Raw genomic sequence first — 27,451 nt, 5'->3', positions numbered from 1 at the left:
AAGGATCCTGAACCAGGAAGTACCGGGAGTTAACATGGCTTCGAAACGACAGGTCGAGAGTTTAACCGAGGAGGTAATTTGTCCCATCTGCCTGGATTTCTTCACCGATCCGGTTATACTGGAGTGTGGACACAACTTCTGCCGCTCCTGTATCACTCGGTGTTGGGAAAGGGAGGAGCGAAACTCCTGCCCGGAATGTAGAGAGGAGATTGCAGACCGCACCCTCAGGGTCAATCGGGCTTTAGCAAATCTGTCTGAGAAAGCTCGAAAACTAAACCTGAATCCGAAAGAGAAGGAAGGTAAACTTCACTGCGAGGAACATGATGAAGAACTGAAGCTGTTTTGTGAGACGGACAAGAAACTGATCTGTCTGATCTGTAGAGATGCGCGGGAACACAAGTCTCACAGCTTCATGCCGGTTAACGAAGCCGTTAAAATTTACAAGGTAAAAATAACCCGTTTTTGATCGCCTTTTTGTCTGATCCAAAAGTGTCATCTTTTTGTCTAATCCAGTCACTCTTTGATTCTCAGGATCGGCTTAAATCTTCCTGGGACTCTCTCACAAAAAAGAAATCGGACTTTCAGGAAATGGAGCAGCAACAGAAAGAGAAGATTTCTGGAGTTCGGGTGAGGCTTCCTGAGCAGAATTTCCAATATCGTTGTGTAGTTTTGTACCCTTTAATGCAGAATAGCAGAGCATCGCAGCTCCACTAACCTGGGTTTGATCCGAACCGCTGGTGCTGTCTGCGTGGAGTTTGCACGTTCTCTCCGTAACCAGTGCCTTCTTTTAGCCAACATTCCATGGTTGAATGGTAAATTGGCCACTGTAATTAACCCCGTGAAGGGGTTTGTATGTGAATCAGGTGGGAGTTAATGACTCAGTGAGGAAGACTCTGTTTCAGGGAAATGTGATCGAAGATCTGAGAACCACTTACTTACTGCCTGTTATGCCACTGGCGTTTAGGAGAGCAGTGAAGGTCCTCCATCTCTGGCAGTGTCCATGTCTTCATTGAACATGTCAGCAGCTACTTCTCGGTTTTCACTACTGTCAGTCATGCAGGTCCTGAGTGGAGACTCAGGAATAACATGGCATTCAGATGTAGAAAGACTCTTCATTGTTTCTGTAACAATTTTGTTTTACCAGTCAGTATTGTTAGCCCTGAGCTGAACCCTTGAACCTGGAGGACCAGTAAACCACTCTTACTCTGGCCTCTACCCTTTGACCTGTTTGTCATGGGTGACCCTACCAAGAGTCAAACCATAAAGCCCTGACTCCAGCCAGCAGAGCTCTTTGGGTGATTGAGGCTCACAAGCCTCCAAACCCAACGGCAAGGATGTGGTCCTCTTGGATGATAATGGGCTGGATAGACCTTCCATATCATAAGGAAATACATCAGGGCCAATTAATAAACTAGCCTCTCCTTTCATTCGACAGGAACAGTCACAAAGCTTTCAGTCCCAGATCACATCCCAGTTTGATGAACTGCGCCGGATTATCACCGAAAAAGAGCAACACGCGCTCCAAGATCTCAGGGAAGAAGAGGAGAGGATTCTAAATCCAATGGAGGAAAATCTTCGGGAGATTCAAGAGAATCTAAATTCTATTCAGGAGGAAATCTCTAAGTTACAAACAAGGATAGATCAGAAAGACAATGTGATATTCCTTATGGTGAGGGATTTCAGTTTGGTTCTGTAAAAGTGCACAGTCACAAAATGATGTCACAACCTGGCAGACGTTTTCACTGTTCCGGACTGTTGTCATTCCCCAAACCGGCCTCTGACAACATGTGTACATCACAGGACAGTCTGCTGGTGATCGTTTCTGTGATTCCCATGTATAAAATCCCCTGATACTCAGAGTAACACCCAATTACAGTCAGAGGCTGTGAGTGTGTCTTGTGTGGTGGGTGCGAGGGTCTGTCTGCCAATCAGTGGGAACTGAGGTTGAATTGCGGAATGTGACCCACACATCAGATTTACCTTCGATATCAGATTGTATCACGTTAATTGTTTTCGAGAATTTTGTACCAAATGTTTTGTTTTTCAGATATATTCTTTTTCAGATTATATCCCATTTTGCATCAAAGATAGGTCTTTCAGCTCTTCTTCTCTTATCAACTTCCCTGCTTCACAAGCAACCTCCCACACATTCACCACACAGAGCAACAGTGCCCCGAACTCCATGGTCCCTCATGTGTTTATGCAGCTTCCCCATTACATTCAATCTCTGCTGTTCCACTTCAGCCACTCCTGTAGCAGTGAGTTCCACATTCTCTTCACCACATTTCTTGTGGCAACTAACTGATGTTTTAACTTTGACTTTTGGTCTCTGCCCAAGCAGAAATATTTTCTCCTCTCCCACCCCGTCAAATCCATTTAGAATGTTAAATTTCTCCATCTGATCCTCCCTGACATCATATCCAGATAAAAATACACAACCTGTCCAGTCTGTCCTGTAAGTTCCATCCTCTCAGTTATGGTATAATTTTCATAATCATTCCTTGTGCTTACTCCCGTGGTTCTGTGTCCCTCTTTCATGCCTCATGAAAACAGGTTGAGTGCACTCAGCCCTTTGAGGTTGAGAGGCATTGATCATGTGGATAGTCAGAGGCTCTTTCCCAGGGCTGAAATGACTGCCACAAGAGGGCACAGGGTTAAGGTGCTTGGGAGTAGGTACAGAGGAGATGTCAGGGGTAGGATTTTTTACGCAGAGAGTGGTGAGTGCGTGGAATGGGCTGCTGGCAATGGTGGTGGAGGCGGATATGAAAGGGTCTTCTAAGAGACTTTTGAATAGATACATGGAGCTTAGCAAAACAGAGGGGTGTGGGTAACCCGAGTATTTTCTAAGGTAGGGACTTTGTAGGCCGAAGGGCCTGTATTGTGTTGTAGGTTTTCTATGTTTCAATGTTTCTTTCACCATGTGTGTTAGTGGGAGTAAGTGGGAATTTTCAGCAGTTTGTAATAACTTGACTCAGATTCCTGCTGTTCGGATGCTGACAGTCAGTCTTAGTCAATTGAGATCTGTGTTTTATTTATTTCAGGAGGAAGCTCATCAGAAGAGGAGGTAGGACATGGTCTTTACTGAAACTCTGGATGGATTTGTAAAATAGTTCAAACATTGCTGATGCTCAGTTTATAACCAGCTGTATAATATTTACAGGATTAGTGATGATATCCGGACATTGTCTGTGACAGATGGTGCCCTACTGGCTGAAAAATTCGATCATCCCTATTTGATGATAGCGTCGGAAAAAGTGCTTGGTGGCATTAAGCAAGGTAAAACATAGGGTTTCATTTGTCCTTGTTTATGAGACACAGTTTCAAAGGTTGAAAGGTCAGAGAAATGTATACAGTATACATCCTGAAATGCTTTTTCTTCGCAACCATTTTTCGAAAAGAGAAGTGCCCCAAAGAATGAACGACAGTCAAATGTTAGAACCCCAATTACCCCCCGCTCCCCTCCCTCCTGCACATAAGTGGTAGCGAGCAACAGTCCCACTCCCCCGCCCGGCAAAAATAAAGCACACCCGCTACCAGCACTCAGCGTGAGCTAAGCAATAGCGAAGACACAGACTTGCAGTTATCCCAAAGACTACATTGTTCACCCGATAGTCCAACACATTGCAGGCTCTCTCTCTCCTAATAAGGGAGAGAGAGGTGACTCCATTTTTCTACCCAGAAGGAGAGATAACAGACAACTCACTGGATTACGGTGTTAAAAGTCCATTACATCACTTTTTCCGAGCCCTGTGCCTGAAGATCGCAAAGATCCCTGGTCCCCAGGCACCCAGCAGATGTTCCAACTCCCCCAACGACACACAGGTCTGCTGTGGTGACACCGATCCATGATTCACCCGACTCCAGTTGCTTGGGATCCTAGGCTTCTGAAAAGGCGCCAAGATCATGGGCCGAGACTTCAGCATGCTGAATAGCAGCTGATTGTGGAACCCCAGGTCCCATTCTCGCAAAGAACTGTAGTCAGCGATATTAAAGATGGAAATAGCGCTGTTTCCGAAGATGCAAGCAAAGGAATCTCTGTTGGGAGCTATAACAACTTCGCTCTGCCTCCTTGATATAATTGGACGCAAAATATGGCTGTAATAATACGGCTGAAGGGGAACTAGAGACAATAAGACATAGGAGCAGAATTATCTGCTTGGCCCATCTTTGACCCTCCTTTGAACCCTCTCCAATGCCACAACATCTTTTCTCAGATCAGGAGCCCAAAACTGTTCACAATACTCAAGGTGAAGCCTCACCAGTGCCTCATAAAGCCTCAGCAACACATCCCTGTTCTTGTATTCTAGATCTCTTGAATTGAATACTAACATGGCATTTGCCTTCCTCACCACTGACTCAACCAGCAAGTTAACTTTTATGTTGTTCTGCACAAGGACTCCCAAGTCTCATTGCATATCAGATTTTTGGATTTTCTCCCCACTTAGAATACAGTCTGCAGATTTATTTCTACCACCAATGTGCATGACCATGCTTTATCCAATATTGTATTTGATTTTCTCCTTTCTTGCCCATTTTCCTAATCTGTCTAAATCCTTCTGCAGCCTACCAATTTCCTCAACACTACCTTCCCCTCCACCAATCTTCATATCATCTGCCAGCTTGGCAACAAAACCATCTATTCCATCATCTAAATCATTGATATACAGCATAAAAAGAAGTGGTCCCAACACTGACCCCTGAGGAACACCACTAGCCACTGGCAGCCAACTAGAAAATGATCCTTTTATTCCCAGTTGCTGCCTCCTACCAATCGGCCAACTCTCTAAACATGTCAGTAACTTTCCTGTAATACCATGGGCTCCTAATGTGATAGCAGCCTTGTGTGACATCTTGTCAAAGGCCTTCTGAAAGTCCATTTATACAACGTACACTGCATCTATCCTATGTGTAATTTCGTAAAAGAATTCCAACAGTTTTGTCATGCAAGAGTTTCCCTGAAGGAAACCATTCTGACTTTGTTCTATCTTGTCCTGTGTCACCAAGTACTCCATAACCTCAACCTTAACAATTGACTCTAGCATCTTCCCAATCATTGAGGTCAGGGTAACTGGTCATAATTTCCTTTCACCTACCTTTCTCTTTTAAAGAATGGAGTGACATTTGCAATTTTCCAGTCGTCTGGCACCATGCCGGATTCCAATGATTTTTGAAAGATCATTTCTAATGCCTCCGCAATCTGTACCACTATCTCTTTCAGACCCCGAGTGTGCAGTTCATCTGGTCCAGGTGACTAATGTACCCTTGGGTCTTTCAGCTTTTTGAGCACCTTCTCCCCTGTGAAATTAACTGCACTCACTTAGTTCATCTGCTACCACCCTGGCCTCTGTTATTATTTCTCTGGCCTCATTTTCAGCGATCCCACATCCACACTAATTTCTTTTTGAGTTTTACATACAGCGCTTGAAAAAGCTTTTACTATCCACTTTGATATTGCTTGCTAGCTTGCTTTCATATTTCATCTTCTTCCTCCTAATGATTCTTTTAGTTATGCTCTGCAGTTTTTAAAAGCTTCTCAATTCTTTCTTCTCACTAATTTTTGCTTTGTTTTATACCTTTTCCTTTGCCTTTACATTAGCTCTGACTTCCCATGTATTATTTTTCCATTTGAGTATTTCTTTGTTTTTGGAATACACCCATCCTGCACCTTCTCATTTTTTCCTGGAAACTCTCTCCATTGCTGCTCTGCTGTCATCCCTGCCAGCATCTCCTTCCAAATTATTTTGTCCAACTCCTTTCACCTATCACTGTAAATTCCCTTATTCCACTGTATTACTGCTATGTCAGATTTTACTTTCTCCCTATGAAATTTCAAGTTGAAGTCAATCATTCTGTGATCACTGCGTCCTCAGTGTTCTTTTACCTTAAACACCCTAATCACCCCCAGTTCATCCATAACACCCAATCCAGTATTGCTGATCCCCTAGTACGCTCAATGATAAACTGCTCTAAAAAGCCAACTCACAGGCATTCAGCAAATTCACTCACTTGAGATCCATTTCCAACCTGATTTTCCCAATTGACCTGCATGTGCGAATCTCCCATGAATATCATAACATTACCCTTTTGTCACTCCTTTTCCATATCCTGTTGTACTCTATGGTCCACATCCCAGCTACTATTGGGAGGTCTGTACAGGTGTCCCCCACTTTTTGAATGTTCGCTTTATGAAACCTCACTGTTAAGAAAGACCTACATTAGTTCCCTGTTCTCACTAACAGAAGGTGTTTTCACTGTTACGGAAAAAGCAGCGCCTGAAAAAATTCAGTGCGAGCCCCGAGCAGCCGCTCTCTCCAGTATTCGGAATGGCATTCTCGCCAGCATTGCTTAAACACGTGCCTGTGAGCAGCCGTTTGCAAGATGAGTTCTAAAGTATCAGAAAAGTCTAAAAGAGCTCGTAAGGTTGTTACACTCAGCGTAAAACTAGACATAATTAAGCGTTTCGATCGTGGTGAACGAAGCAAGGACAAAGTAAGTTTGGCTTGTGGAAGTTGACAAAGATGATGTTGAAGAGGTTTTGGCATCCCATGACCAATAACTGATAGATGAAGAGCTGATGCAATTGCAAGAGGAAAGGATAACAATCAAAACCGAATACAGTAGCAAATGGACCGAAGGTGAAGTCGTCCAGGAACTGAACGTGAAGCAACTGCATGAGATTTTCGCTGCAATGATAAAGTATGACTTTAATTTTGAAAGGGTACGTCGGTTTAGGGCATACTTGCCGGATAGTTTGAGTGCTTACAAAGAACTATATGATAGAAAAATGCGCAAGGCTAAGCAGTCAAGCAAGCCTCCCACATCAGCCACCTCTGAACTGACGTCACACCAACAGTTCACAGACAGACTCCAGGGTGAGATTCCTCAGGAGGATGATCTGGGAAGTGGTTTCTTAGATGTTGAACCCATGGCCCAACTCGTCCATCTGGGCTAAGATGTCTTCTTCAGTATATCCCATTTCCGTGTGTTTGTCCCATATCCCTCTAACCATTTCCTATCCCTGTACCTGTCTAAGTTTATTTTAAAATATTTTAATTATACCATAGACCATAAGACTAAGATATAGGAGCAGAATTAGGCCATTTGGCCCATCGAGTCTGCTCTGCCATTTCATCGTAGCTGATCCAATTTTCCTCTCAGCCCCAATCTCTTGCCATCTCCCCATATCCCTTCATGCCCTGACCAATCAAGAATCTATCAACCTCTGACTTAAATATACAAACCCCATTTCCAGAAAAGTTGGGATATTTTCCAAACTGCAATAAAAACAAAAATCTGTGATATGTTAATTCACGTGAACCTTTATTTAACTGACAAAAGTACAAAGAAAAGCATTTCAATAGTATTACTGACAAACTTAATTGTATTTTGTAAACGTACACAAATTTAGAATTTGATGGCTGCAAAACACTCAACAAAAGTTGGGACAGTGGCATGTTTCCCATTGTGTTACATCACCTTTCCTTTTAATAACACTTTTTAATTGTTTTGGAACTGAGGATACTAATTGTAGTAGATTTGAAACTGGAAATTTTGTCCATCCTTGCTTGATATAAGACTTCAGCTGCTCAACGGTCCGTGGTCTCCGTTATCTGATTCTCCTCTTCATGATGCGCCATACATTTTCAATAGGAGATAGATCTGGACTGGCAGCAGGCCAGTCAAGCACACGCACTCTGTGTCTACAACACCACGCTGTTGTAGCCCGTGCAGAATGTGGTCTGGCATTGTCCTGCTGAAATAAGCATGGACGTCCCGGGAAGAGGCGTTGCCTTGATGACAACATATGTTCTCTAAAATCCTAATATACTCCTCAGAGTCAATGGTACCTTCACATACATGCAACTCACCCATGCCGTGGGCACTGATGCACCCCCATACCATCACAGATGCTGGCCTTTGCACCTTTCGCTGATAACAATCTGGACGGTCGTTTTCATCTTTGGCACGGAGAACTCGACGCCCGTTTTTTCTGAAAACTAGCTGAAATGTGGACTCATCTGACCACAGAACATGGTTCCCCAATCTTTCGGTCCATCTGAGATGAGCTCAGGCCCAGGGAACTCATCGGTGTTTCTGCATAGAGTTGATGTATGGCTTCCTCCTTGCGTAATACAGTGACAAGTTGCATTTCTGGATGCGGTGACGGACTGTGTTGAGTAACAATGGTTTTCCGAAGTACTCCCAAGCCCAGGTGGCTATAATTGTCACAATAGCATGACGTTTTCTTAGGCAGTGCTGCCTGAGGGCTTGAAGATCACGCACATTCAATAGTTCTTTCCAACCTTGCCCTTTATGCACTGAGATGTCTCTGAATTCTCTGAATCTTTTCACAATATTGTGTACTGTAGATGTTGAAAGACCTAAATTCTCTGCAATCTTGCGTTGAGAAATGTTCATTTTGAACTGACTAACAATTCTGTCATGAATTTTGGCACAAAGGGGTGAGCCACGATCCATCCTTGCTTGCAAAGACTGAGCCTTTGATGGATACTACTTTTATACCCAGTCATGATACCTCACCTGCTACCAATTAGCCTGCTTAATGTGGAGTCTTCCAAACCGGTGTTACTTGAATATTCTGTGCACTTTTCAATTTATTTTAACTCTGTCCCAACTTTTGTTGAGTGTGTTGCAGCCATCAAATTCTAAATTTGTGTATATTTACAAAATGCTATTAAGTTGGTCAGTAAAACTATTGAAAATCTTTTCTTTGTACTTTTGTCAGTTAAATGAAGGTTCACATGAATTAACATATCACAGGTTTTTGTTTTTATTGCATTTTGGAAAATATCCCAACTTTTCTGGAAATGGGGTTTGTACATAAAGGCCTCCACATCAGCTTGTGTCAAAGAATTCCACAGATTCACCACACACTGGCTACAGAAATCCCTCCACATCTCCATCCTAAAAGAATGCTTCCCCACTTTGAGGCTGTGTCCTCTGGTCTTAGACTCTCCCACCATAAGGAACATCCTCTCCGTATCCACTCTATCAAAGCCTTTCAACATTCATTAGGTTTCACCCCTCATTCTTCTGAATTCCAGTGAATACAGGCCCAGAGCCATCAAACACTCTTCATATGACAAAAATTCAACCTGGAATCATTTTCATGAACATCCTTTGCACTGTCTCCAGTTTCAGCTCATCCTTTCTGAGATAAAGGCCCCAAACCTGCTCACAATACCCCAAGCAAGGCCTCACCAGTGCTTTATAAAGTTTCAGCATTACACCCTTGCTTTAATATTCTAGCCTTCTTGAAATGAATCATAAAATCACATTTACCTTCCTCACCATGGACTCAATCTGCAAATTAACATTTATGGAATCCCAAGTCCCTTTGTACCTCAGTTTCTTTATATTTTCTCTCCATTTAGAAAACAGTCAAGACTTACATTTCTTCTGCCAAAGTGCATGACCATACACTTCCTGACACTGCATTCCATCGGCCAGTTCTTTGCCCATTCTCCAAAACTATCTAAGTCCTTCTGTAACTTCTCTACTTCCTCAGAAGTACTTGGCCTTCCACCTATCTTCAGATCGTCTGCAAACTTTCCAACAAAGCCATCAATTCTATCATCCAAATAATTGACATACAATATAAAAAGAATCAGTCCCAACACAGACCCCTGTGGAACACCACTAGCCACTGGCAGCCAGCCAGAAAAGGCTCCATTTATTCCCACTCTTTGCCTCCTGCCAAGCAGCCACTGCTTTGTCCATGCTAGGATCTTTCCTGTAATACAGTGGGCTCGTAGCTTCTTAAGTAGCCTTATGTGTGGCACCTTGTCAAAGGCCTTCTGGAAATCCAAGTATACAACATCAACTGATTCTCCTTTGTTACATAGAAACATAGAAAATAGGTGCAGGAGTAGGCCATTCGGCCCTTCAAGCCTGCACCGCCATTTATTATGATCATGGCTGATCATCCAACTCAGAACACCGCCCCAGCCTTCCCTCCATACCCCCTGACCCCCCTAGCCACAAGGGCCATATCTAACTCCCTCTTAAATATAGCCAATGAACTGGCCTCAACTGTTTCCTGTGGCAGAGAATTCCACAGATTCACCACTCTCTGTGTGAAGAAGTTTTTCCTAATCTCGGTCCTAAAAGGCTTCCCCTCTATCCTCAAACTGTGACCCCTCGTTCTGGACTTCCCCAACATCGGGAACAATCTTCCTGCATCTAGCCTGTCCAATCCCCTTAGGATCTTATACGTTTCAATCAGATCCCCCCTCAATCTTCTAAATTCCAACGAGTACAAGCCCAGTTCATCCAGTCTTTCTTCATATGAAAGTCCTGCCATCCCAGGAATCAATCTGGTGAACCTTCTCTGTACTCCCTCTATGGCAAGGATGTCTTTCCTCAGATTAGGGGACCAAAACTGCACACAATACTCCAGGTGTGGTCTCACCAAGGCCTTGTACAACTGCAGTAGTACCTCCCTGCTCCTGTACTCAAATCCTCTTGCTATAAATGCCAGCATACCATTCGCCTTTTTCACCGCCTGCTGTACCTGCATGCCCACTTTCAATGACTGGTGTATAATGACACCCAGGTCACGTTGCACCTCCCCTTTTCCTAATTGGCCACCATTCAGATAATAATCTGTTTTCCTATTTTTACCACCAAAGTGGATAACTTCACATTTATCCACATTAAATTGCATCTGCCATGAATTTGCCCACTCACCCAACCTATCCAAGTCACCCTGCATCCTCTTAGCATCCTCCTCACAGCTAACACTGCCACCCAGCTTCATGTCATCCGCAAACTTGGAGATGCTGCATTTAATTCCCTCATCCAAGTCATTAATATATATTGTAAACAACTGGGGTCCCAGCACTGAGCCTTGCGGTACCCCACTAGTCACTGCCTGCCATTCTGAAAAGGTCCCGTTTATTCCCACTCTTTGCTTCCTGTCTGCTAACCAACTCTCCACCCACACCAATACCTTACCCCCAATACCATGTGCTTTAAGTTTGCACACTAATCTCCTGTGTGGGACCTTGTCAAAAGCCTTCTGAAAATCCAAATATACCACATCCACTGGTTCTCCCCTATCCACTCTACTAGTTACATCCTCAAAAATTTCTATGAGATTCGTCAGACATGATTTTCCTTTCACAAATCCATGCTGACTTTGTCCGATCATTTCACCGCTTTCCAAATGTGCTGTTATCACATCCTTGATAACTGACTCCAGCAGTTTCCCCACCACCGACGTTAGGCTAACCGGTCTATAATTCCCCGGTTTCTCTCTCCCTCCTTTCTTAAAAAGTGGAGTTACATTAGCCACCCTCCAATCCTCAGGAAGTAGTCCAGAATCTAATGAGTTTTGAAAAATTATCACTAGTGCATCCACTATTTCTTGGGCTACTTCCTTAAGCACCCTGGGATGCAGACCATCCGGCCCTGGGGATTTATCTGCCTTCAATCCCTTCAATTTACCTGGCTTTTGTTTATCTGGCTTGTTATTTCTTCAAAGAATTCCAACAGATTTGTCAGGCAAGATTTTCCCTTGAGGAAACCATGTTGACTACGGCCTATTTTATCATGTGCCTCCAAGTACCCTGACACCTCCTCCTCAATAATCAACTTCAACATCTTCCCAGCCACTGAGATCAGACTAACTAGCCCAGGGTTTCCTTTATTCTGCCTCTCTCTTCTTGAACAGTGGAGTGACATTTGAAACTTTCCAGTCTTCCAGAAACATTCAAGAATCCAGTGATTCTTGAAGGATCATTACTAGTGCCTCCATGATCTCTTCAGCCACCTCTTTCAGAACTCTGGCCTGTACACCATCTAGTCCAGGTGACAGCTACCTTAATATCTTTCAGTTTCCCAAGAACTTGTTCTCTAGTAATGCTAACTTCACGCACGGCATGCCGCCTGACACTTGTAACTTCCACCATACTGCTAGTCTCTTCCACAGTGAAGACTGATGCAACATACGTCTTCAGTTCATCCACCCCTTCATTGTCCCCCATTACTACCTCTCCGGCATTGTTTTCCCGCAGTCTGATATCCACTCTTGCCTCTCTCTAATCCAGAAATTAGCATCTCCCGGGTACTAGTTTCTGGATTGCTGCCTGTGCCACGCGCCAGTGAGGGTAGAAACAGGATGATTTGGCAGATAAATGTGTGGCTGAGAAGCTGGTGCAGGGGGCAGGGCTTCAGGTTCTTGGATCATTGGGATCTCTTCTGGGGTAGGAATGACCTGTTCAAAAGTGATGGGTTGCACCTGAACCCGAGGAGGACCAGTATTCTCACGGGCAGGTTTGTTAGAGCTATTGGGGAGGGTTTAAACTAATTTGGTGGGGGGCGGGAACCGGAGTGAAGGGACTCAGGATAGGACGGATAGTGAAAAATAAAGATAGCGTGCAGTCAGACTATCAGGAATTGCAGGCAGGTGATGGGACTTAGTTGCAGCCAACAGGCTGAGTATCAGAACATTAGAGATGCAGAATCAGAAAGGATAGCAAATACGGTACTCAAGGTGTTGTATCTAAATGCACGTAGTATAAGAAATAAAGTGGATGATCTTGTTGCACGATTACAAGTTGCCAGGTATGATGTTGTAGCCATCACTGAACTGTGGCTGAAGGATGGTTGTAGTTGGGAGCTGAATGTCCAAGGTTACACATTATATCAGAGTGATAGGAAGGTAGGCAGAGGAGGTGGTGTGGCTCTACTGGTAATAATAATGGCTCCGTCTGTATAAGTAGACAATGGATGCGCCCTTGGGGCCGCAGACCTGGGCGATGAATATGGATACCCTGGGCTGCCCAGACATCAAGATCCCCCTCTCGGCCTTGTGGATGTGGTCCAGCGGAATGTGAAGCAGTATATTTGGCATCGGCTTGGCTGCAGGAGCTGCCGGGAGGTGACGTGATACGTCATCCAACCGCCTTAGGGGCTCCACTCCGGATTGTGTAGGGTTTACTCCTCAGCCTTCTCTTCTCCCGGAAGTACCCACAAGGCAGTGGGATCCGTAACCCTGGATAGGGGCCCATACCGGGTACTGTCAGCCGGAGCCAGCTGAGCCCAGGACTCGTGTAAGGCAAGGTCTTCATGCTCTGTAGTAGTGACATATGGAACCACTACCCTCTACCTTTCTACTGGTAAAGAATGGCATCAAATCAGTAGAAGGATGTGACATAGGATCGAAAGATGTTGAATACTTGTGGGTTGAGTTAAGAAACAGCACGGGTAAAAAGACGTTGATGGCAGTTATATACAGGCCTCCCAACAGAGCTGGGAGGTGGACGACAGATTACAACAGGAGATAGAAAAGCTGTGTCAAAAGGGCAATGTTATGGTAGTCATGGGATAATTTAACATGCAGGTTGATGGGTAAAATTCGGTTGGTATTGGATGTCAAGAGACTGAGTTTGTTGAATCCCTGAGAGATGGCATATAGAGCAGTTTTGTCATTGAGGCTACCAGGGGATGAGTTATACTTGATTGTCTGTTATGTAATGAACTGGAGGCGATTAGGGAGCTGAAGGTAAAAAAACCCTTAGGAACCAGTGATCGCTGTATGATTGGGTTCAACTTGAAATTTCTTAGGGAGAAAGTAAAGGCTGATATAGCAGTATTTCAGTGGAGTAAGGGAAATTACAGTGCTATGAGAGAGGAGTTGGCCAATGTAAATTGGAAAGAGCTGCTGGCAGGGATGTCAGCAGAGCAGCAATGGTGTGCATTTCTGGGAAAAATAAGGAAGGTGCAGGACATGAGTATTTCTTCATTTCTTTCAAAAATGAAGAAATACTCAAATGGTAAAATAGTACACTCACAACATGCTGGAGGAACTCAGCAGGTCAGGCAGTATCTGTGGAAAAGATCGGTCGATGTTTCTGGCTGGAACCCTTCGTCAAGACTGTAGGGGGAAGGGGCAGAGGCCCTATAAAGAAGGTGGGGGGGAGGGTGAGAAGGAGAAGGCGAAGGTTCCAGGTGAAAAACCAGTAAGGGGAAAGATCAAGGGGTGGGGGAGGGGAGGCAGGGAGTTGATAGGCAGGAAAGGTGAAGAAAGAATAGGGGAAAACACAATGGGTAGTAGAAGGAGGCAGAACCATGAGGGAGGTGATAAGCAGCTGGGGGAGGGGACAGAGTGACATAGGGATAGGGGAATGGAGGGAGAGGGAATTACCAGAAGTTGGAAAATTCTATGTTCATACCAGGGACTGGAGACTACCTAGACGGTATATGAGGTGTTGCTCCTCCAACCTGAGTTTTGCCTCAGTAGAGGAGGCCATGTGTGGACATATCTGAATGGGAGTGGGAAGCAGAGTTGAAGTGGGTGGCTACTGGGAGATCCTGTCTGTTTTGGCGGATGGAGTGGAGGTGCTCGACAAAGTGGTCCCCCAATCTGCATCAGGTTTCACTGATGTAGAGGAGGCCGCACCGGGAGCACCGGATGCAATAGATGACCCCAACAGACTCACAAGAGAAGTGTTGCCTCACTTGCAAGGACAGTTTGGGGCCCTGAATGGTGGCAAGAGAGGAGGTGTAGGCACAGGTGTAGCACTTGTGCTTACAGGGATAAGTACCAGGTAGGAGATCCGTAGGGAGGGACGTGTGGACCAGTGTGGAAAGCAGAGAGGGGTGGAGAGGGAAAGATGTGCTTAGTTGTGGGGTACTATTGAAGGTGGCGGAAGTTGCGGAGGATAATGTGCTGGATCCGGAGGCTGGTGGGGTGGTAGGTGAGGACAAAGGGAACTCTGTCCCTGTTGTGGTGGCGGGAGGATGGGGTGAGAGCCGAAGTGCGGGAAATGGAGGAGATGCGGGTGAGGGCATCATTGATGACAGCAGAAGAGAAACCACGATCCTTGAAGAAAGAGGACATTTGAGATGTCCTGGAATGGAAAACCTCATCCTCGGAGCAGATACGGTGGAGACGGAGGAACTGGGAATAGGGAATGGCATTTCTACATATTAGAGGTATAGTTGAGGTAGTTATGAGAGTCAGTGGGCTTGTAGAAGATGTCAATGGACAGTCTGTCTCCAGAGATAGTATAACCATGGTTTGTAAAATAGTACAACTTTGGCTGACAAGGGAAGTCAAAGCTATTGTAAAAGCAAAAGAAAGAGCAGACAACAAAGCAAATATTAGTTGGATGATAGCAGATTGGGAAGTTTTTAAAAACCTACAGAGAGCAACTAAGAAAATCATTGGAAGGGAAAAGATGAAATATGAAAGCAAGCTAGCAAATAATATCAAAGTGGATGGTAAAAGTTATTTCAAGTATGTTAAAAATAAATGAGAAATGAGAGTGGATATAGGACCGCTAGAAAATGAGGCAGGAGAAATAATAACAGGGGACAAGGAGATGGCTGGTGAACTAAATGACTATTTTGCATCATTCTTCACTGTGGAAGACTCTAGCAGTATGCCTGATGTTGTAGTGTGTGAGGGAAGAGAAGTGGATGCAGTTACTATTACAAGAGAGAAGGTGCTCAAAAAGCTGAAAGACCTAAAGGCACATAAGTCACCTGGAGCAGAGGAACTGCACCCTAGGGTTCTGAAAGTGGTAGCATTAGAGATTGTGGTGGCATTAGAAATGATCTTTCAAAAATGATTGGACTCTGGCATGGTGTCAGAGGACTGCAAGATTGCAATTGTCACTCCACTCTTTAAGAAAGGAGGAAGGCAGCAGAAAGGAAATTATAGACCAGTTAGCCTGACCTCAGTGGTTGGGAAGATGATTGAGTCAATTATTAAGGATAAGGTGATGGAGTATGTGTTGACACAGGACAAGATTATAGTATAAAGTCAGCACGGTTTCCTTCAGGGAAAATCCTGCCTGACAAACTTGTTGGAATTCTTTGAGGAGATTACAAGCAGGATAGATAAAGGACATGCAGTGGATGCCACCTCCAACGGGATCTCCCCACTAAGCATATCTTTCCCTGCGGCCCCCCCCACCTCTGCTTTCCGCAGGGATCGCTCCCTACGCGACTCCCTTGTCCTTTCGTCCCCTCCAACCCTCCCCACCGATCTCCCTCCTGGCACTTATCCTTGTAAGCGGAACAACTACTACACATGCCCTTACACTTCCTCCCTCACTACCATTCAGTGGCCCACGCAGTCCTTCCAGGTGAGACAACACTTCACTTGTGAGTTGGCTGGGTGATATACTGCGTCCGGTGCTCCCGATGAGGCCTTCTATATATTGGTGAGACCCGACGCAGACTAGGAGACCGTTTTGCTGAACACATACGCTCTGTCCACCAGAGAAAGCAGGATCTCCCAGTGGCCACACATTTTAATTCCACATCAAATTCCCATTCTGATATGTCTATCCATGGCCTCCTCCACTGTCAAGATGAAACCACACTCAGGCTGGAGGAACAACATCGTATATTCCGTCTGGGTAGCCTCCAACCTGATGGCATGAACATTGACTTCTCAAACTTCCGCTAATGCCCCACCTCCCCCTCATACCCCATACTTTATTTATTTATTTATATACACACATTCTTTTTCTCTCTCTCCTTTTTCTCCCTCTGTCCCTGTCACTATACCCCTTGCCCATCCTCTGGGTTTGTCCTCCCACCTTCCCCTTTTCTTTCTTTCTCCATAGGCCTCCTGTCCCATGATCCTCTCATATCCCTTTTGCCAATCACCTGTCCAGCCCTTGGCTCCATCCCTCCCCCTCCCGTCTTCTCCTATCATTTTGGATCTCCCCCTCCCCCTCCCACTTTCAAATCTCTTACTAGCTCTTCTTTCAGTTCGTCCTGACGAAGGGTCTCGGCCCGAAACGTCGACTGTACCTCTTCCTAGAGATGCTGCCTGGCCTGCTGCATTCACCAGCAACTTCTATGTGTGTTGCAGTGGATGTTGTATATTTGGACATTCAGAAGGTCTTTGACAAAGTGCCACACATGAGGCTGCTTCCCAAGTTAAGAGCTAGTGGTATTATCCGAAAGTTACTAACATGGTTAGAGCATTGGCTGATTGGTAGTAGGCAGACAGTGGGAATAAAAGGATCATTTTCTGGTTGGCTGCCAGTGACTAGTGGTGTTCCGCAGGGGTCAGTGTTGGGACCACTTCTTTTTATACTGTATATAATTGATTTAGATGATGGAATAGATGGCTTTTTGCCAAGTTTGCAGATGATACAAAGATTGGTGGATGGGCAGGTAGTGTTGAGGAAATAGATAGGATGCAGAAGGATCTAGGCAGATTAGGAGTATGGACAAGAAAGTGGAAAATGAAATACAATGTTGGAAAATGCATGGTCATGCAAATTGGTAGCAGAAATAAATGTGCAGACTATTTTCTAAATGAAGAGAAATCCAAAAATCTGAGATGCACAAGGACTTGGGAGTGCAGAACACCTTCAAGGTTATCTTGCAGGTTGAGTCGCTGGTGAGGAAGGCAAATGCAATGTTAGCATTCATTTCAAGAGTTCTACAATACAAGAGCAAGGATGTGATGCTGAGGCTTTAAAAGTCACTGGTGAGGCCTCACCTTGAATATTGTGAACAGTTCTGGGTCCCTCATCTTAGAAAAGATGCGCTGACATTGGAGAGGGTCCAGAAGAGGTTCAGAAGGATGATTCCATCCTAATGACTATCTTACGAGGAACGTTTGATGGCTCTAGCTGTGTACTTGCTGAAATTCAGAAGGATGAGGGGGGGGGATTTCATTGAAACCTTTCGAATGTTGAAAAGGCAAGACAGAGTAGATGTGGAAAGAATGTTTCCCATGGTGGGAGAGTCCAGGACAAGAAGGCACAGCCTCAGGATAGAGGGGCGCCCTTTGAAAACAGAGATGAGGAGAAATTTCTTTAGCCAAAGGGTGGTGGGTTTGTTAAATTTGTTGCCACATGCAGCTGTGGAGGCCAGGTCACTGGGTGTATTTAAGGCAGAGATTGATAAGTTTTTGAATGGACATGGTTTCAAAGGTCACGGGGGAGAAGGCTGGAAACTGGGGTTGTGGAGGAGATTAAAAAAAAGATCAGCCATGATTGAATGGCGGAGCAGAGTTGATGGGCAGATGGCCTAATTCTGCTCCCATGTCTTATGGTCTTTTAAACTTTATGTATCTGAAGAAACTTCTGTTGCCCTTTTTAATATTATTTGCTAACTTAATTTTGTCTTCCCTCTTTACCTTCTTATTAACTTTTTTAGTTGCATTTGAAAAGTTTCCCAATCCTCTGACTTTCCACTACTTTTTGCTCTGTTTTATTCCCTCTCTTTGGCTTTTATGTTGGCTTTGACTTCTCTTGTTAGCCACATCTTGCCTTTGGAGTACTTCTTCTGTGGGATGTAGAAACATAGAAACATAGAAAGCCTACAGCACAATACAGGCATTTCGGCCCACAAAGCTGTGCCGAACATGTCCTTACCCTCGAACTACCTAGGCTTACCCATAGCCCTCTATATTTCTAAGCTCCATGTATCCATCCAGGAGTTTCTTAAAAGACCCTATCATTTCCACCTCCACCACCGCCACCCGCAGCCCATTCTATGAAGTCACCTCTTATCAAGTCACCTCTCATCCTCTGTCGCTCCAAGGAGAAAAGGCCGAGTTCACTCAACCTATTCTCATAAGGCATGCTCCCCAATCCAGGCAACATCCTTGTAAAGCTCCTCTGCACTCTTTCTATGGTTTCAACGAACTTCCTGTAGTGAGGCGACCAGAATTGAGCACAGTACTCCAATTGGGGTCTGGCCAGGGTCCGATATAGCTGCAACATTTTCTCTCGGCTCCTGAACTCCATCCCTTGATTGATGAAGGCCAATGTATCGTATGCCTTCTTAACCACAGAGTCAACTTGCGTAGCAGTTTTGAGTGTCTTATGGAAAAGGACCCCAAGATCTCTCTGATCCTCCACACTGCCAAGAATCTTACCATTAATACTATATTCTGCCGTCATACTTGACTTGCCAAATTGAACCACTTCACACTTATCTGGGTTGAACTCCATCTTCCACTTCTCAGCCCAGTTTTGCATCCTAGCAGTGTCCCGCTGTAACCTCTGACAGCCCTCCACACTATCCACAACACCCCAACCTTTGTGCCTTCAGCAAATTTACTAATCCATCCTTCCACTTCCTCATGCAGGTCATTTATAAAAATCACGAAGAGTAGGGGTCCCAGAACAGATCCCTGAGGCACACCACTGGTCACCGGCCTCCATGCAGAATATGACCCGTCTACAACAATTCTTCGCCTTCTGTGAGTCAGCCAATTCTGGATCCATAAAGCAATGTCCCCTTGGATCCCATGCCTCCTTACTTTCTCAATAAGCCTTGCATGGGGTGCCTTGTCAACTGCCTTACTGAAATCTATATACACTCCATCTACTGCTCTACCTTCATCAATGTGTTTAGTCACATCCACAAAAATTCAACCAGACTCGTAAGGCATGACCTGCCTTTGACAAAGCCATGCTGACTATTTCTAATCATATTATGCCTCTCCAAATGTTCATAAATCCTGCCTCTCAGGATCCTTTCCATCAACTTACCAACCACTGAAGTAAGACTCACTGGTCTATAATTTCCTGGGCTATCTCTACTCCCTTTCTTGAATAAGAGAACAACATCCACAACCCTCCAATCTTCCAGAACCTCTCCTGTCCTCATTGATGATGCGAAGATGATTGCCAGAGGCTCAGCAATCTCGTCACTCGCTTCCCACGGTAGCCTGGGCTACATCTCATCTGGTCCCGGTGACTTACCCAAGTTGATACTTTCCAAAAGCTCCAGCACATCCTCTTCCTTAATATCTACATGCTCAAGCTTTTCAGACTGCTGTCAGCCATCCTTACAATCGCCAAGATCCTTTTCCGTTGTGAATACTGAAGCCAAGTATTCATTAAGTACCTCTGCTATCTCCTGTGGTTCCATACACACTTTTCCACTGTCACACTTGATTGATCCTATTCTCTCACATCTTATCCTCTTCACATATTTGTAGAATGCCTTGGGATTTTCCTTAATCCTATCCTAATCATAATTGTTTCCCTGAGAACATCTGTTTCCAATTTATGCTTCCAAGTTCCTACCTGATAGCCTCATATTTCCCCTTACTCCAATTAAACGCTTTCCTAATTAGCCTGTTCCTATCCCTCTCCAATGCTGTGGTAAAGGAGATAGAATTCTGATCACAGGATATAGAATTGTATATATCCTGTGTCTTCTGAGTTGCTTCCAGAAGTTCCAGCCATTCCTGCTCTACCGATCTCCCTGCCAGTGTTCTTTTCCAATCAATTCTGGCCAACTCCTCTCTCATGCCTCTGTAATTCCCTTTACTAGACTGTCATCCTAATGTATCTAACTTTAGCTTCTCTGCAAATTTCAGGGTGAATTTGATCATATGATGATCACTTGTCCCTGAGTCTTTTATCTTAAGTTATCTAATTAAATCTAATCAACACCCAATCCAGAGTAGCTGATCCTCTTGTGGGCTCAACCACGAGCTGAACTAAAAAGCCATCTCACAGGCATTCTCGGAGTTCTCCCTCCTGTAATCCAGCACCAGCCTGATTTTCCCAACCCACCTGCAAATTAAAGCCCCCATGACCATGATAACATTCCCCTTTTGGCATGTATTTTCTGTCTCCCATTGTAATTTTCAAGCCAAATCCTTAACATTGTTTAGGGGTCTGTATACAACTCATGTCAGGGTCTTTATACCCCTGCAGTTCCTTCGCTCTATCCACAATAATTCAACACCTTCTGACCCTCTGTCACATCTTTCTCGTGATTTAATTTCATTTTTTACCAACAGAGCAATGGCGCCCCATCTCCCTTCCTGTCTGTCCTTTCGAAACAATGTTTATCCTTCGACATTAAGCTCCTTGCTGTAATCTTTCAGCCATGATTCAGTGATGCCTACAACATCATACCTACCAATCTGCAACTGTGCTGCAAGTTCATCTGCCTTGTTCTGTATTCTGCATGCATTCAGATACAATGCCTTCAGTCCTTTTTCAATTTTACGTTGCAACTCATCCTGTTGAATACAATTTTGTCCTATCAACAGCCTCTCCTCATGACACATTGCCTCTGTTTGTAAACCAGCTACCTCACCTTCAACACTATTATCCACCTTTCGTACGATACTTCTTGCATTGAAATATATTCAGCTGAGGACACTAGTTACACCATGCTCAGCCTTTTGATTTCTAACTTTGTCTGAGGTCTTACCTCCACAACCTCTCGACTAACTGCTCTGGCACTTTGGTTCCCATCCCCTTACAACTCTAGCTTAAACTCCACCGTGCACCATTAATAAATCTTCCTGCTAGGATATTAGTCCCCTCCAGTTCAGGTGCAAACTGTCCCTTCTGTACAGGTCCCACCTTCCCTGGAAGGAGCCCAATGATCCAGAAATCTTATGCCCTCCCTCCTACACCAGCTCCTTAGTCACATATTAAACTGTATAATCTTGATTGTTCTGGCCTCACCAGCACGTGGCACGGATAACAATCCTGAGATCACAACCCTGGAGGTCCTGCCCTTTAACTCAGCACCTAACGCCTTGAACTCCCTTTGCAGAACCTCGTCACTCATCCTACCCATGTCAGTGGTACCAATATGGAGCACGACTTCTGGCTGTTCACCCTCACACTTAAGAATGCTGAGGACTCAATCCGAGATATCCCAGACCCAGGCACCCGGGAGGCAACATCCCATCTGGGAATCTCGTTCTCACCCACAGAGCCTGCTGTCCTTTTCCCCAACTAACACATCCCCTGTCACCACAGCATGCCTCTTCTCCCCCCTTCCCTTCTGAGTCACAGAGGCAGACTCAGTACCAGGGACCTGACCAGTGTGACTTTCCCCTGTTAGATTCTCCTCGGACAGTATCCAAATTGATATACCTGTTGTTGAGGGGGATGGCCATAGGGGTACTCTGCACTGGCTCCCTCAACCCTTTCCCCTTCCTGACTGTCACCCAGTCTCCGTGTCCTGCACCTTGTTGTAATTACCTCTCTGTACGTCCTGTCTCTCATCCCTTCAGCCTCCCGAATGATCCGGAGTTCATCCAGTTCCAGCTACAACTCCTTAACGTGGTTTGTTAGAAGCTGCAGCTGGATGTACATCTTGCAGTTGTCGTCCTCTGGGACACTGGAGGTCTCCCTGCCTTCCCACATCCCACAAGAGGAGCATTTGACTATCCTGCCTGGCATCTCTACCATCCTAGCTGAGCAGATAAAAAGAAGAGAAGGAAAAAAATTGAGTTCATGTGGACAATGTCCCGGCCAATCCTCTCTGTCACATCTTCAACAAACTGGAACTTGTGGACGTGATTTTCCATGCACAACGCCATGCTGACTGTCCCTGATCTGTCCTTGTCTTTCCAAATGCAGCAGGCAAGATGTAGGGAGGATGTTTCCCCTGTCTGAGGAGTCGAGGGTCAGGGGTCGCTGTCTCAGGATGGGGTGGACCCTCAGAGGATGGTGTATCTGGAATTCTCTGCACCGGAGGCTGTGGGGTCTCAGTCATTCAGTTCATTTAATGTCACAGAATCATCGTTGTACAGTATTGAAATGGGCACCTCCGTCCTGACCTATTTACCCATCTACACTCACCTCATTGACCAGTATTAGGTCAGTCTCCTTCTGTGCCTTGCCCATTAAAGTGTCTGGCTGAGTGTCTCGGAAACACAGTGATTGTATCTGATTCCATCACCTCCTCTGGCAGCAAGTTCCAACATAACCACTCACTGTTCAAATAAATTCACCTTTAAACTCCTTCCTCCCTCCTCAGACCTGTGACCTCTTGTATTTGATCTCCCTTCTGTGGGAAGATGATTTCAACCATCTGTTCAATCTAACCCCTTGTAACCTTATATATTTCTGTCAGATCACCTCCCCACCAGTCCATTCACCAGCATTTTGCCTGTATCCTGCAAAACCTTCCCTGTCATTATTTCTCAACTCCTCTTCTGTGCCAGTTCCTCAGGGCCCTCAATTCCCCCGTGTTACAGAAAATGATTGACCTCATTTTCCACCACATTTCAGAAGCAAATGTGCTGCAGGTCCTAAAATACAGAAATGTAGATAAATCCCCTGGTCCTGATCAAGTGTATCCCAGGATATTGTGGGAAGCTCAGGAGGAAAGTGTGGAGCCCATTTTGGAGATATGTGTGTCATCGATAGCTGTGGATGAGGGGCCAGAAGACTGGAGGGAGACTAATGTTGAACATTTATTGAAGATCCGCTGTAGGGAAACGCCTGGGAAGTACAGACCGGTGAGCCTAATGTCAGAGGTGGGTACGTTAATGGAGGGGATTCTGAGAGACAGTATCTACATTCATTTGGAAAGGCGAGGACTAATCAGGGATACCCAGCTTGGTTTTCTGCATGGACGGTACGGTAGCATAGTGGTTAGCACAACGCTTTACAGTACCAGTGACCCGGGTTCATGTCCCGTCACTGCCTGTAAGGAGTTTGCACGTGGGTTTCTTCCAGGTGCTCTGGTTTCACAGTCCAAACCCGTACCGGTTGGCAGGTTAATTGGTCATTGTCACTTGTCCCATGGTGAGGCTCGGATTAAATCAGGGGTTGCTGGGTGGTGGGGGACATAGTGATTTGTCCCATGGTCAGACTTGGATTAAATCGGGGTTGCTGGGTGGTGGGGGTCATCGTAACTTGTCCCATGGTCAGGCTTGGATTAAATCAGGGGTTTCTGGGTGGTGGAGGGGGTCATTGTAACTTGTCCCATGGTCAGGCTCGGATTAAATCAGGGGTTGCTGGGTGATGTGGGTTATTGTAACTTGTCCCATGGTCAGGCTCGGATTAAATCGGGTTGCTCTGTGGTGGGGGTCAAAGGGCCGGAAGGGCCTATTCCGAGCTGTATCTCAATAAATAAATTACAGCTGATGAAAGTGCAGTAGACATCGTCTCCATGGAGTTTAGCGAGGAATTTGACAAGGTAGCAGAGAGTTAGATCACATGGGATACAGTACGATCTGGAATAGGATACAGAATTGTCTGGGTGGAGTCCTGTGACCAGCGGTTGTGCTGCAGGGATCGGTGCTGGGTCCACTGTTTTTCATCATTCATATGAAAAACGCAAACACAAGGAAATCTGCAGATGCTGGAAAATCAATCATGCCGGTGAACACAGCAGGCCAGGCAGCATCTATAGGAAGAGGTACAGTCGACGTTTCAGGCCGGGACCCTTCGTCAGGACTAACTGAAAGAAGAGATAGTGAGAGATTTGAAAGTTGGAAGGGGAGGGGGAGATCCAAAATGATAGGAGAAGACAGGAGGGAGGGGCGAATCTAAGAGCTGGAAAGTTGATTGGCAGAAGGGATACCAGCCAGGAGCAGGGAGATGATCATGGGATGGGAAGCCAGGGGAGAGAGAGAAGGGGGGAGGGGAGCCCAGAGGGTGGAGAGCAGGCAAGGAGTTATTGTGAGAGGGACAGAGGGAGAAAAGAGAGAGAGAAAAAAAGGGCAGGAGGATAAAAATAAATAAATGAGGAGGAGGGGCATTAACAGAAGTTAGAGAAGTCAATATTCATGCCATCAGGTTGGACAGTGAAGAGGTTATTTATTTATTTAGATATAGTGTGAAACAGGCCATCCCAGACCAATGACCTGCTCCACCCAGCACCCCAACTATTTAAAACTAGCCCAATCATGGGGCAATGGACAATGACCATTTAACCTACAAAGCATTATGTCTTTGTACAAGCGTCACAGAGTGATAGAAACTAACAGCACAGGCCCTTCAGCCCACCTGGTCTGTACTGAAACATTTAAACTACCTGCTCCCATCGACCTGCACCGGGACCAGAGTCCTCCAAATCCTACCATCCATGTACCTGTTCAAACTTCTCTTAAATGTTTAAATTGAGCTTGCATATACCACTGTTACTGGCTGCTCTTTCCACACTCTCATGACCCTCTGAATGAAGCAGTTTCCCCTCATGCTCCCCTTAAACTTTTCATCTTTCACTTTTAACCCATGACCTCTGGTTGTAATCCCACCCAACCTCCATGGAAAAAGCCTGCTTGCATTTACCCTATCTATACCCTTCATAATTTTGTATACCTCTATCAAATCTCCCCTCAGTCTTCTATATTACAGGAATGAAGTCCTAAACTATTCAATCTTTCCTTCATGTCTCAGGTCCTCCAGTCCCAGCTACATCCCTGTAAGTTTTCTCTGTACTCTTTCAATCTTGTTTACATCTTTCCTGTAGGTAGGTGACCAAAACTGTACACAATATCACAAATTAGGCCTCACCAGGTCTCATACAACTTCAACATGACTTCCCATCTCCTGTCTTCAAAACTTTGATTTATGAAGCCCAATGTGACAAAAGCTTTTTTTTACTCTATCTACCTGTAACACTGCTTTTGATGTATTATAGACCTGTGTTCCCAGATCTGCTGTAGAACAGAGTCCTCAGTGCCTGACCATTCACTGTGTAAGACCTACGCTGGGGTCCTACCAAAGTGCAACAGCTCACACTTGTCTGCATTGAATTCCAGCTGACACTTTTCAGCCCATTTTTCCAGCTGCTCCAGATCCCACTGCAAGTAATGATGGTCTTCCCCGCTGTCCACTCCTCCCCAGTCTGAGGGATGAATCGGGAGTATGAGGTCATGGGCAGAAAGTACAAATTCCTTACAGGTGGCGTCAGAATTGAACTCTGAACTCCAGAATGCCCCATGGTACAACAGTATTGTGTGTTCCACTACATAACCCTGTTGCTCATGGTTTATCCAAGATTACAATGAGATCTTGATTAATTGGGTCTCTGGGCCATTGGATGGAAATTGATTTTAATTCAGAGATGAGGGTGTTGCCTTTTGGAAGGGAAAACTAGGACAGGATTTACACAGCAATTGGTGGGGCCCTGGGGAGTGCTGTGGAACAGAGAGACCAGGGGGAGATTGTCTTCATCAGTCAGAATACTGAGTACAGGAGCTGGGACGTCACGTTACGAGTGTAGAAGACACTGGGAAGGCCACATTTTGAGCAGAGTAACACACACAAACTGCTGGAGGAAATCAGCAGATCAGGCAGCAGCTATGGATATGAATAAACAGTTGATGTTTGGGGCCAAGGTTTTGTGTGTGTTGCTTTGGATTTCCAGCATCCACAGATTTTCTTGTCTGTATGATTTGGATCACACTGCCCAGTGCTGGTGATAATTCTCCAGGAAGAATGTCATTAAACTGAGAGGGTATAAAACAGATTTACAAGGATGTTACTGAGACTGGAGGGTTTGGGTTATAAGGAGAGGGTGGATATTCTGGGTTGTTTTCCTGGAGCTCAGGAGGCTGCCAAAGGAAACTGTAGCTGTGGATACAGTTACAATGATTTAAAAGACATGTGGACGGGTACGTGGGTGGGAAAGGTTTAAAGAAATAATGGGCAAATACAGGCAAATGGAACAAGTTCATTAAAGTGAGTTGATCAGCACGGATGAATTCTGCTTGACCTCCTCTTTAAATCCCTCCATTGTTCAGTCACCCCATCCTCAACTGGGTCCAGTTGTTGCTCCACCCCTTCCTCATACCCGTTTCCACTGCTATCTCCCGTCTTTCTTTCCAATCTTGAGGAAAGGTCTCGGCTTGAAACATCGACTGTATATCTCCTTTAGCACATGCTGCTTGACCCTCTGAGATCCTCCAGAATTGTATGTGTGTTGATCAGGAAAAATCCGATCTCCATGGCAAGGAAAAATCTCGGGAAGATGTTGGTTGTCCATCCGCTGTGTTTGGATAAAATCCCGGGAAAGAGTCCTGTCGGCCACCCGACTGTGCCTGAGGCCGAGCGGCCTCTCCCCCGGTCCCGGGGCCGCGCTGCCCGAGTCTCCCCCCGATCCCCGGGGACTCTCTAATTCTCTGCTTCTCCCCCCAGTCTCTGTCACCCTGGATGTGGAAACGGCGCATCCGCTGCTCGAGGTGTCTGAGGATCGGAAGAGTGTGAGACTGACCGGGACCCGGAGGGATCTCCCTGACACCGGGAAGAGGTTCACAGTGTGGGCTTGTGTGCTGGGATCGGAGGGATTCACATCGGGGAGACATTACTGGGAGGTGGAGGTGACGGGGAATCGGTTGTGGTATCTGGGGGTTGCCGCAGAGTCTGTGGAGAGGAAGAGATGGGTCAGACCGAGTCCGGAGACCGGATTCTGGATCATCGGGCGGTTTAATGATGAGATGTGGGTTTACACCTCCCCTGAGTCCCGTCTCCCTGCCGGTCCCATCCCCGGGAGGGTGGGAGTTTATCTCAGTTACGAGTCCGGGACAGTTTCATTTTACAACGCGGAGACCAAGTCCCGTCTCCACACCTTCAGTAGGAATAAATTCACGGGGAAACTTTATCCTTTGTTTTGGACTGGATATAAAAACGAAATGCTGAGAATCTGCTCCGGTTCCGCTCCGGGTCTGTAAACGGGTCGGGTCCGGGACCGGCTTCAGGAGTAAGTCAGTGTAAATATAAATGTG

The 27,451-nt window shown here is 45.5% G+C and overlaps 1 protein-coding gene across 1 annotated transcript; it reads left to right on the top strand.

Moving 5' to 3' along the window:
- On the top strand, nucleotides 1-27,451 carry LOC140197444 (zinc-binding protein A33-like). The gene is made up of 6 exons (XM_072257406.1): nucleotides 1-445; nucleotides 532-627; nucleotides 1,436-1,669; nucleotides 3,042-3,064; nucleotides 3,161-3,276; nucleotides 26,865-27,451. Exons 1-6 carry the CDS (start codon nucleotides 35-37, stop codon nucleotides 27,395-27,397), a joined length of 1,413 nt encoding a protein of 470 aa, XP_072113507.1. The 5' UTR covers nucleotides 1-34; the 3' UTR covers nucleotides 27,398-27,451.

This window comes from Mobula birostris, chromosome 5 (genome assembly GCF_030028105.1).
Source record: "Mobula birostris isolate sMobBir1 chromosome 5, sMobBir1.hap1, whole genome shotgun sequence".
Lineage (NCBI taxonomy): Eukaryota > Metazoa > Chordata > Chondrichthyes > Myliobatiformes > Myliobatidae > Mobula > Mobula birostris.
Note: the sequence above shows the minus strand (reverse complement) of the source record. Positions and strands in the feature narration are given on the sequence as shown.

Coding starts and splice junctions, on each gene's coding strand:
- LOC140197444 (XM_072257406.1), top strand. CDS start 35: ATGGCTTCGAAACGACAGGTCGAGAGTTTAACCGAGGAGGTAATTTGT. Junction 446..531: donor AAGCCGTTAAAATTTACAAG/GTAAAAATAACC, acceptor TTTGATTCTCAG/GATCGGCTTAAATCTTCCTG. Junction 628..1,435: donor AGAAGATTTCTGGAGTTCGG/GTGAGGCTTCCT, acceptor TTCATTCGACAG/GAACAGTCACAAAGCTTTCA.